The 11,774-nt window shown below is 48.1% G+C and overlaps 1 protein-coding gene across 1 annotated transcript in view; it reads right to left on the bottom strand.

The window, feature by feature from the left end:
* LOC311125147 (serine/threonine-protein kinase PLK1-like) overlaps window positions 1-9,935 on the bottom strand; it is a 13,640-nt gene extending 3,705 nt beyond the window's left edge. The window contains exons 1-7 of the mRNA XM_084199210.1: window positions 9,187-9,935; window positions 8,580-8,748; window positions 8,011-8,155; window positions 7,075-7,168; window positions 2,510-2,732; window positions 1,113-1,256; window positions 27-104 (exon numbers count right to left, since the gene is read on the bottom strand). Of these exons, the coding sequence (XP_084055336.1) occupies window positions 27-104; window positions 1,113-1,256; window positions 2,510-2,732; window positions 7,075-7,168; window positions 8,011-8,155; window positions 8,580-8,748; window positions 9,187-9,549 (1,216 nt within the window). The 5' untranslated portion in view covers window positions 9,550-9,935. The remainder of the gene's footprint in view (window positions 1-26; window positions 105-1,112; window positions 1,257-2,509; window positions 2,733-7,074; window positions 7,169-8,010; window positions 8,156-8,579; window positions 8,749-9,186) is intronic.
* Window positions 9,936-11,774: the final 1,839 nt, after the last annotated feature.

Raw genomic sequence — 11,774 nt, 5'->3', positions numbered from 1 at the left:
GTGACAGAGGATTTCATTCTTCTTACCCAGTCCGTATTTGTCGCTGTAGTCGACCCACTTGCTGATCCAGAAGATGGGGACACAGGCTGGGTCCTCTGCCTCCTCTGGAAACACAGGGGTTAGACGTCAGGGGGGGGAGAGGAACCCTGATACCTTTAGTTAAGGTTTCTGTTTACAGCACGTCATCACTAACAGAGGTCAATATGCTGGGATGTCTCCTCTGCCTCCTCTGGAAACACAGGGGTTGGACGTCAGGGGGGGGGAGAGGAACCCTGATACCTTTAGTTAAGGTTTCTGTATACAGCACGTCATAACTAACAGAGGTCAATATGCTGGGATGTCTGCTACCCCATGGGAATGACTCCTCTCTCTGAGGGCTTGGTAGTGTGGATGTGTCCTACCCCATGGGAATGACTCCTCTCTCTGAGGGCTTGGTAGTGTGGATGTCTGCTACCCCATGGGAATGACTCCTCTCTCTGAGGGCTTGGTAGTGTGGATGTCTGCTACCCCATGGGAATGACTCCTCTCTCTGAGGGCTTGGCAGTGTGGATGTGTCCTACCCCATGGGAATGACTCCTCTCTCTGAGGGCTTGGTAGTGTGGATGTGTCCTACCCCATGGGAATGACTCCTCTCTCTGAGGGCTTGGTAGTGTGGATGTGTCCTACCCCATGGGAATGACTCCTCTCTCTGAGGGCTTGGTAGTGTGGATGTCTGCTACCCCATGGGAATGACTCCTCTCTCTGAGGGCTTGGCAGTGTGGATGTGTCCTACCCCATGGGAATGACTCCTCTCTCTGAGGGCTTGGTAGTGTGGATGTCTGCTACCCCATGGGAATGACTCCTCTCTCTGAGGGCTTGGTAGTGTGGATGTGTCCTACCCCATGGGAATGACTCCTCTCTCTGAGGGCTTGGTAGTGTGGATGTGTGTCGTACCCATGTAAGTGTGTGTCGTACCCATTCGTATGAGTCCTCTCTCGGAGGGCTTGGTAGTGTGTGTGTCGTACCCATGTAAGTGAGTGTGTGTGTCGTACCCATTCGTATGAGTCCTCTCTCGGAGGGCTTGGCAGTGTGTGTCGTACCCATGTAAGTGTGTGTGTGTGTGTGTGTCGTACCCATTCGTATGAGTCCTCTGTCGGAGGGCTTGGCAGCGTTGCAGGTGTTGAGTTGCTGCAGCATGTCACTCAGGTGGCAATCTGTGGCCTCTGGAATCTCTCGGTGCAGTGGCTCATCTTTCTGGTCCACATTCTCTGTCCCTGCTGAAGAGAGAGACCAACACTAGACCCCCGCTGAAGAGAGAGACCAACACTAGACCCCCGCTGAAGAGCGAGACCAACACTAGACCCCCGCTGAAGAGAGAGACCAACACTAGACCCCCGCTGGAGAGAGAGAGAGAGACCAACACTAGACCCCCGCTGGAGAGAGAGACCAACACTAGACCCCCGCTGAAGAGAGAGACCAACACTAGACCCCCGCTGAAGAGAGAGACCAACACTAGACCCCCGCTGAAGAGAGAGACCAACACTAGACCCCCGCTGAAGAGAGAGACCAACACTAGACCCCCGCTGAAGAGAGAGACCAACACTAGACCCCCGCTGGAGAGAGAGAGATCAACACTAGACCCCCGCTGAAGAGAGAGACCAACACTAGACCCCCGCTGAAGAGAGAGAGACCAACACTAGACCCCCGCTGGAGAGAGAGAGAGAGACCAACACTAGACCCCCGCTGAAGAGAGAGAGAGAGACCAACACTAGACCCCCGCTGAAGAGAGAGAGAGAGACCAACACTAGACCCCCGCTGGAGAGAGAGACCAACACTAGACCCCCGCTGGAGAGAGAGAGAGACCAACACTAGACCCCCGCTGGAGAGAGAGAGAGAGAGACCAACACTAGACCCCCGCTGGAGAGAGAGAGAGAGAGACCAACACTAGACCCCCGCTGAAGAGAGAGAGAGAGACCAACACTAGACCCCCGCTGAAGAGAGAGAGAGAGACCAACACTAGACCCCCGCTGAAGAGAGAGAGAGACCAACACTAGACCCCCGCTGGAGAGAGAGAGAGACCAACACTAGACCCCCGCTGGAGAGAGACCAACACTAGACCCCCGCTGAAGAGAGAGAGACCAACACTAGACCCCCGCTGAAGGAAGAGAGAGACCAACACTAGACCCCCGCTGAAGAGAGAGACCAACACTAGACCCCCGCTGGAGAGAGAGAGACCAACACTAGACCCCCGCTGGAGAGAGAGAGACCAACACTAGACCCCCGCTGAAAGAGAGAGACCAACACTAGACCCCTGCTGGAGAGAGAGACCAACACTAGACCCCCGCTGGAGAGAGACCAACACTAGACCCCCGCTGAAGAGAGAGACCAACACTAGACCCCCGCTGGAGAGAGAGAGAGAGCAACACTAGACCCCCGCTGAAGAGAGACCAACACTAGACCCCCGCTGAAGAGAGACCAACACTAGACCATTCAGTGTTCTATGTAGTGTGTATCCATCCATCTATCTAACCTTGGTTGTTGAGAGCGGTGAGTGGGCGTCTCTGGCTGGGCTCCAGAGAGGAGGGGGCGATGGAGAAGCGTGGGGGCACGGTGAGGCAGGTGGTGGGGAGGCGCAGGGGGATGTACCCCCCCGTGAAGAACTCATCAGTTTGCAGCTGGGAGACGGTGGGACGCTGGGCCGGGTCGGCATGGAGCATCCGCTTGATCAGAGACGCTGCCACTGGGTTGATTTGCTGCAGACAGACAGAGACGGGGAATAAAAGGGGGAGAGACGTTAGTGACAAAACTGACATAAGCATGGATGACCTTTGAACTATTAAAAGGTACTTTACACCGTCATGAATGTGTTAGTCCACCCAGGGGGATAGCTTAGTGGTGTAGTAGTAGTAGTATGTGGTGTTAGTCCACCCAGGGGGATAGCTTAGTGGTGTAGTAGTAGTAGTAGTATGTGGTGTTAGTCCACCCAGGGGGATAGCTTAGTGGTGTAGTAGTAGTAGTAGTATGTGGTGTTAGTCCACCCAGGGGGATAGCTTAGTGGTGTAGTAGTAGTATGTGGTGTTAGTCCACCCAGGGGGATAGCTTAGTGGTGTAGTAGTAGTAGTAGTATGTGGTGTTAGTCCACCCAGGGGGATAGCTTAGTGGTGTAGTAGTAGTAGTATGTGGTGTTAGTCCACCCAGGGGGATAGCTTAGTGGTGTAGTAGTAGTATGTGGTGTTAGTCCACCCAGGGGGATAGCTTAGTGGTGTAGTAGTAGTAGTATGTGGTGTTAGTCCACCCAGGGGGATAGCTTAGTGGTGTAGTAGTAGTAGTAGTAGTATGTGGTGTTAGTCCACCCAGGGGGATAGCTTAGTGGTGTAGTAGTAGTATGTGGTGTTAGTCCACCCAGGGGGATAGCTTAGTGGTGTAGTAGTAGTAGTAGTATGTGGTGTTAGTCCACCCAGGGGGATAGCTTAGTGGTGTAGTAGTAGTAGTATGTGGTGTTAGTCCACCCAGGGGGATACCTTAGTGGTGTAGTAGTAGTATGTGGTGTTAGTCCAACCAGGGGAATAGCTTAGTGGTGTAGTAGTAGTATGTGGTGTTAGTCCACCCAGGGGGATAGCTTAGTGGTGTAGTAGTAGTATGTGGTGTTAGTCCACCCAGGGGGATAGCTTAGTGGTGTAGTAGTAGTAGTATGTGGTGTTAGTCCACCCAGGGGGATAGCTTAGTGGTGTAGTAGTAGTGTGTGGTGTTAGTCCACCCAGGGGGATAGCTTAGTGGTGTAGTAGTAGTAGTAGTAGTATGTGGTGTTAGTCCACCCAGGGGGATAGCTTAGTGGTGTAGTAGTAGTAGTAGTATGTGGTGTTAGTCCACCCAGGGGGATAGCTTAGTGGTGTAGTAGTAGTGTGTGGTGTTAGTCCACCCAGGGGGATAGCTTAGTGGTGTAGTAGTAGTAGTAGTAGTATGTGGTGTTAGTCCACCCAGGGGGATAGCTTAGTGGTGTAGTAGTAGTAGTAGTAGTATGTGGTGTTAGTCCACCCAGGGGGATAGCTTAGTGGTGTAGTAGTAGTAGTAGTATGTGGTGTTAGTCCACCCAGGGGGATAGCTTAGTGGTGTAGTAGTAGTAGTATGTGGTGTTAGTCCACCCAGGGGGATAGCTTAGTGGTGTAGTAGTAGTAGTAGTATGTGGTGTTAGTCCACCCAGGGGGATAGCTTAGTGGTGTAGTAGTAGTATGTGGTGTTAGTCCACCCAGGGGGATAGCTTAGTGGTGTAGTAGTAGTAGTATGTGGTGTTAGTCCACCCAGGGGGATAGCTTAGTGGTGTAGTAGTAGTAGTATGTGGTGTTAGTCCACCCAGGGGGATAGCTTAGTGGTGTAGTAGTAGTAGTAGTATGTGGTGTTAGTCCACCCAGGGGGATAGCTTAGTGGTGTAGTAGTAGTAGTAGTATGTGGTGTTAGTCCACCCAGGGGGATAGCTTAGTGGTGTAGTAGTAGTGTGTGGTGTTAGTCCACCCAGGGGGATAGCTTAGTGGTGTAGTAGTAGTAGTAGTAGTATGTGGTGTTAGTCCACCCAGGGGGATAGCTTAGTGGTGTAGTAGTAGTAGTAGTATGTGGTGTTAGTCCACCCAGGGGGATAGCTTAGTGGTGTAGTAGTAGTAGTAGTAGTAGTATGTGGTGTTAGTCCACCCAGGGGGATAGCTTAGTGGTGTAGTAGTAGTAGTAGTATGTGGTGTTAGTCCACCCAGGGGGATAGCTTAGTGGTGTAGTAGTAGTAGTATGTGGTGTTAGTCCACCCAGGGGGATAGCTTAGTGGTGTAGTAGTAGTAGTAGTATGTGGTGTTAGTCCACCCAGGGGGATAGCTTAGTGGTGTAGTAGTAGTATGTGGTGTTAGTCCACCCAGGGGGATAGCTTAGTGGTGTAGTAGTAGTATGTGGTGTTAGTCCACCCAGGGGGATAGCTTAGTGGTGTAGTAGTAGTGTGTGGTGTTAGTCCACCCAGGGGGATAGCTTAGTGGTGTAGTAGTAGTAGTATGTGGTGTTAGTCCACCCAGGGGGATAGCTTAGTGGTGTAGTAGTAGTAGTATGTGGTGTTAGTCCACCCAGGGGGATAGCTTAGTGGTGTAGTAGTAGTAGTATGTGGTGTTAGTCCACCCAGGGGGATAGCTTAGTGGTGTAGTAGTAGTAGTATGTGGTGTTAGTCCACCCAGGGGGATAGCTTAGTGGTGTAGTAGTAGTAGTATGTGGTGTTAGTCCACCCAGGGGGATAGCTTAGTGGTGTAGTAGTGGTATGTGGTGTTAGTCCACCCAGGGGGATAGCTTAGTGGTGTAGTAGTAGTAGTAGTATGTGGTGTTAGTCCACCCAGGGGGATAGCTTAGTGGTGTAGTAATAGTATGTGGTGTTAGTCCACCCAGGGGGATAGCTTAGTGGTGTAGTAGTAGTAGTATGTGGTGTTAGTCCACCCAGGGGGATAGCTTAGTGGTGTAGTAGTAGTAGTATGTGGTGTTAGTCCACCCAGGGGGATAGCTTAGTGGTGTAGTAGTAGTAGTATGTGGTGTTAGTCCACCCAGGGGGATAGCTTAGTGGTGTAGTAGTAGTAGTATGTGGTGTTAGTCCACCCAGGGGGATAGCTTAGTGGTGTAGTAGTAGTAGTATGTGGTGTTAGTCCACCCAGGGGGATAGCTTAGTGGTGTAGTAGTAGTAGTATGTGGTGTTAGTCCACCCAGGGGGATAGCTTAGTGGTGTAGTAGTAGTAGTAGTAGTAGTAGTAGTAGTATGTGGTGTTAGTCCACCCAGGGGGATAGCTTAGTGGTGTAGTAGTAGTAGTATGTGGTGTTAGTCCACCCAGGGGGATAGCTTAGTGGTGTAGTAGTAGTAGTATGTGGTGTTAGTCCACCCAGGGGGATAGCTTAGTGGTGTAGTAGTAGTAGTATGTGGTGTTAGTCCACCCAGGGGGATAGCTTAGCGGTGTAGTAGTAGTAGTATGTGGTGTTAGTCCACCCAGGGGGATAGCTTAGTGGTGTAGTAGTAGTAGTAGTAGTATGTGGTGTTAGTCCACCCAGGGGGATAGCTTAGTGGTGTAGTAGTAGTAGTATGTGGTGTTAGTCCACCCAGGGGGATAGCTTAGTGGTGTAGTAGTATGTGGTGTTAGTCCACCCAGGGGGATAGCTTAGTGGTGTAGTAGTATGTGGTGTTAGTCCACCCAGGGGGATAGCTTAGTGGTGTAGTAGTAGTAGTATGTGGTGTTAGTCTACCCAGGGGGATAGCTTAGTGGTGTAGTAGTATGTGGTGTTAGTCCACCCAGGGGGATAGCTTAGTGGTGTAGTAGTAGTAGTAGTAGTATGTGGTGTTAGTCCACCCAGGGGGATAGCTTAGTGGTGTAGTAGTAGTAGTAGTATGTGGTGTTAGTCCACCCAGGGGGATAGCTTAGTGGTGTAGTAGTAGTAGTATGTGGTGTTAGTCCACCCAGGGGGATAGCTTAGTGGTGTAGTAGTAGTATGTGGTGTTAGTCCACCCAGGGGGATAGCTTAGTGGTGTAGTAGTATGTGGTGTTAGTCCACCCAGGGGGATAGCTTAGTGGTGTAGTAGTAGTATGTGGTGTTAGTCCACCCAGGGGGATAGCTTAGTGGTGTAGTAGTAGTAGTATGTGGTGTTAGTCCACCCAGGGGGATAGCTTAGTGGTGTAGTAGTAGTAGTAGTAGTAGTATGTGGTGTTAGTCCACCCAGGGGGATAGCTTAGTGGTGTAGTAGTAGTAGTATGTGGTGTTAGTCTACCCAGGGGGATAGCTTAGTGGTGTAGTAGTAGTAGTATGTGGTGTTAGTCCACCCAGGGGGATAGCTTAGTGGTGTAGTAGTAGTAGTATGTGGTGTTAGTCCACCCAGGGGGATAGCTTAGTGGTGTAGTAGTAGTAGTAGTATGTGGTGTTAGTCCACCCAGGGGGATAGCTTAGTGGTGTAGTAGTAGTAGTATGTGGTGTTAGTCCACCCAGGGGGATAGCTTAGTGGTGTAGTAGTAGTAGTATGTGGTGTTAGTCCACCCAGGGGGATAGTTTAGTAGTGTATGTGGTGTAGTAGTAGTGGTGTATGTGGTGTTAGCTCACCCAGGGGATTGTGTAGTTGTTCTTTTTGATACGGTTGTAGGTCTCCTTCAGACAAGACGTCTCAAATGGAGGTTTACCAACCAGCAGAGTGTACCTGAGAGAGAGAGAGATCAAGACTTAAAATCCAGACCACTACTGGGGATCCAGATAAAGTATTGAAAGTGTGTTGAGGTGATGAGTGTGTGTCATCTCTGGTGCAGGGCTGAAAATGGCAGGTGGTCGACCAGCCAGTGGCAAGTAGATGAAAACCCACCAGCCAGTGGCAAGTAGATGAAAACCCACCAGCCAGTGGCAAGTAGATGAAAACCCACCAGCCAGTGGCAAGTAGATGAAAACCCACCAGCCAGTGGCAAGTAGATGAAAACCCACCAGCCAGTGGCAAGTAGATGAAAACCCACCAGCCAGTGGCAAGTAGATGAAAACCCACCAGCCAGTGGCAAGTAGATGAAAACCCACCAGCCAGTGGCAAGTAGATGAAAACCCACCAGCCAGTGGCAAGTAGATGAAAACCCACCAGCCAGTGGCAAGTAGATGAAAACCCACCAGCCAGTCGGATGTTTTACCAGCCCACTGTGTGTCATTACATACATAAAAAAATAACATGTTTTGGAACGTTTCTAAAAACAACAAGTGTATTAGTAAGAAGTAACGTGATATCGCTCAATTGAATTTCTTGTGACCAGAAATACTTTGAAAACAGATGCTGCAGCATTTTTCTATGCCCAACTCGCATGTGTGCTCATACATGTCTTTTTAATGCACTAACGTAATGATCGCACTGCAGAGCCCTGCAAATTGACCACCCGCCAACTCGGCTGGTGAAACATACATCTCTACCCGCCAATACCTAAAATCTACCCGCGGTTTGGCAGGTGTTCATTTCATGCCCCCGTCTGTCTGTCTGTCTGTCTGTGCATCGTCTGCGGTTCCACTTACAGGATACACCCCAGAGACCAGACGTCGACCTCGAAGCTGTGTCCTTTCTTACAGAGAACCTCCGGGGCGATGTAGTTAGGCGTTCCACACAGAGTCTTCTTACGCTCGCCGTCAAACTCTATCTTAGTGGCCAGGCCAAAGTCACCTGGGGGAGATGCGAGACAGGTGTTTAGACAAGGTGCTGTACAGAGGCGCGTGTGTGTGTGTGTGTGTGTAGATGTAATGAATACAGCCCTGGTGTGTTTATAGAGTGTGTATTGTCAAACTCTTCGTGTTGTGAGACCATAGTCACCGTGGAGAAGTGAAGAACCGGACCGCCAAGTGTGTGGTGTACATGGTCGGCAGGTAGCTTAGTGGGTAAGAGCGTTGTGCCAGTAACCGAAAGGTCGCTGGTTCTAATCCCCGAGCCGACTAGGTGAAAAATCTGTCGATGTGCCCTTAAACAAGGCACTTAAACCTAATTGCTCATGTAAGTCGCTCTGGATAAGAGCGTCTGCTAAATAATGTAATTTATTTTTTTATTTTTTACATTCTGGAGTGTGTTGCACACAGAGTGCGTGTGAACCTACCTATCTTGACATCCATGTCGTCACTGAGGAAGATGTTTCCTAGTTTCAGGTCTCTGTGTATCACTCTGTTGTTGTGGAGGTACTGGCAGCCTTTAACCAGCTGCATCATGTAGTAGCGGGCCTCTGGCTCGGTCACCGCCTTCCGACGCTTATGCAGCTCCAACAGAGACTGGGGACAGAACAGGCACAGGAGAGGGGGGGGGTTAACGACTATTTTATATAGCTAGGTTAACTTGTATTCTTAGGGTTTACTTCTGAATGTCTGAATGTACTTAGCCTAAAGTTGTCATGCCAAGAAACCAGCTTTCAGTACAGTTTGCACAAATTCCTCAAAAGGGCTAACTACTACTTTTAAGTGCAAAGTTGTAAATAACTTTCATTCAAAAGCACAAAGCTATAAACCTAGTTATTTATGCAATGCTAGTCAGTCAACTTGTGGGCAAGCTATGGTTAACAACAAAGTATTGTCAATTCAAGTAACTAGCCATGTTGACCGGTGGATTTCCTTTCCTAGATTAGGAAATGGTTAGCTAGCTACAGTAACTAGCAAAATACGTTGTTAGCAAAGACAACTTACCTAAGTAAATCAGTCAACAAATCCACTCACCCTTCGCCTGCAGATTTCCAAAACCACATAAACGAAGTCGTCGTCCTCGAAAAAGCCGTGAAATCCCACGACGTGCGGGTTGTCGAGACTCTTGTGAATGGCGATTTCGGAAGTCATCTTCTCCCTCTGGTGAGGCTTGAGAATCATGGATTTGGGGACGACTTTACCGGCGAACACCTCTTTGGTGTCCATGTCTGTGATTTCGTAGCATTTGGCGAACCCTCCCTTACCGAGAAATCTTCCCCGAGTGTACCTTTTCATTGTCCGGGGATCCACAAGGATATCTGGGATCTCTTTGAGAGGTGCCGATTTGGGGTCAACATGCGTCGACGGATTCGCCGCCTTGGCTACCGGTGCACTCATATTGATGTAAAACGTGCTCTTCAGTTTACGAAGGCAGAAAATAAGAAACAAGTTTGACAATCTAAAAACGACAATTTAAAAGAAATAAAAATGCAAAAAGTTTGGCTACCTACCTCACTACCATCCACCTTCGAGCAAACCACTGAATTCAAATCAAAACCCAACCATTCAGGTGCCCCAAAGTTAACAAACTGTTTTGCTTAAAATAAGCCGTGAACGTGTAGCGTACACGATTGCCCAAGAACCGATAGATTTGACTAAATATAATTTAATAGTAGTGGCAAAAAAATAATAATGATAAATTTGTTTCCCCCGCTGTTATTTGCTCTTCGTTTAACAACAGCGTCGACTAGCTAGCTGCAAGTTTAAATGCTGCTCTGTTCGTTAGAACCGCCTGTGATTGGTCCTCCCGATTTGAATTCCAGCAAAGCAGCATGGGAAGGTTGAACCAAAATGGGCCAATTACCGACCGGGAAGTTCAAATCCGCAGCGCCGATTGGTCAAAACCCTGTAGCTAACGCTACGTTCCTTAAACACGGACCAATCACCGACAACCAGACGATAACCAAATGAACTGTGGGAAGTGTAGTAGCTTTAGTATTTTCACGACTGCACCTTGGAAAGGATGTTATGTCGTGTGACTAGAAAAACACTAGCCAGAAGGAAAATACACGTTATTATTACAAACCATCGCCGATAAACAATACTTGTATGTTTTAGGTAACTATGAACATAGAACTGTGGACAAATGTAAACTTCGTCTGACTGATGAGTCTGACTCTGTCTCTCCCCCAAACCCCGCTCCCTCTGGGTTGTCACTAGTACCACAGCCACAATGTCCAAATTGGCTTTAGAAACATTCATGAAAACTGTGCCGTTTGGTCTTTAATTTTAGGTTAGGGTAAAGGCAGCCCCATGCTTCCCAACCGAAACAGGTCGTGCATATATTGGGTGGGTTCATAAATTCAATCTGGAGTGCCAGAGCATGCTCAGAGTGCACTCTGGGCGTTTGTAAATTCAGAGCGTTGTCAGATTGTCCGTTTGTAAATTCAGAGCGTTGTCAGATTGTCCGTTTGTAAATTCAGAGCGTTGTCAGATTGTCCGTTTGTAAATTCAGAGCGTTGTCAGATTGTCCGTTTGTAAATTCAGAGCGTTGTCAGATTATCCATTTGTAAATTCAGAGCGTTGTCAGATTGTCCGTTTGTAAATTCAGAGCGTTGTCAGATTATCCATTTGTAAATTCGGAGCGTTGTCAGATTGTCCGTTTGTAAATTCAGAGCGTTGTCAGATTGTCCGTTTGTAAATTCAGAGCGTTGTCAGATTATCCATTTGTAAATTCAGAGCGTTGTCAGATTGTCCGTTTGTAAATTCAGAGCGTTGTCAGATTATCCATTTGTAAATTCAGAGCGTTGTCAGATTGTCCGTTTGTAAATTCAGAGCGTTGTCAGATTGTCCGTTTGTAAATTCAGAGCGTTGTCAGATTGTCCGTTTGTAAATTCAGAGCGTTGTCAGATTGTCCGTTTGTAAATTCAGAGCGTTGTCAGATTGTCCGTTTGTAAATTCAGAGCGTTGTCAGATTGTCCGTTTGTAAATTCAGAGCGTTGTCAGATTGTCCGTTTGTAAATTCAGAGCGTTGTCAGATTGTCCGTTTGTAAATTCAGAGCGTTGTCAGATTGTCAGTTTGTAAATTCAGAGCGTTGTCAGATTGTCCGTTTGTAAATTCAGAGCGTTGTCAGATTGTCCGTTTGTAAATTCAGAGCGTTGTCAGATTGTCCGTTTGTAAATTCAGAGCGTTGTCAGATTATCCGTTTGTAAATTCAGAGCGTTGTCAGATTGTCCGTTTGTAAATTCAGAGCGTTGTCAGATTGTCCGTTTGTAAATTCAGAGCGTTGTCAGATTGTCCGTTTGTAAATTCAGAGCGTTGTCAGATTGTCCGTTTGTAAATTCAGAGCGTTGTCAGATTGTCCGTTTGTAAATTCAGAGCGTTGTCAGATTGTCCGTTTGTAAATTCAGAGCGTTGTCAGATTGTCCATTCGTAAAATTCAGAGCGTTGTCAAATTGTCCGTTTGTAAATTCAGAGCGTTGTCAGATTATCCATTCGTAAAATTCAGAGCGTTGTCAAATTGTCCGTTTGTAAATTCAGAGCGTTGTCAGATTGTCCGTTTGTAAATTCAGAGCGTTGTCAGATTGTCCGTTTGTAAATTCAGAGCGTTGTCAGATTGTCC

Source organism: Coregonus lavaretus (genome assembly GCF_964263955.1).
Source record: "Coregonus lavaretus genome assembly, contig: HAP1_SCAFFOLD_2389, whole genome shotgun sequence".
Classification (NCBI taxonomy): Eukaryota; Metazoa; Chordata; class Actinopteri; order Salmoniformes; family Salmonidae; genus Coregonus; species Coregonus lavaretus.
Note: the sequence above shows the minus strand (reverse complement) of the source record. Positions and strands in the feature narration are given on the sequence as shown.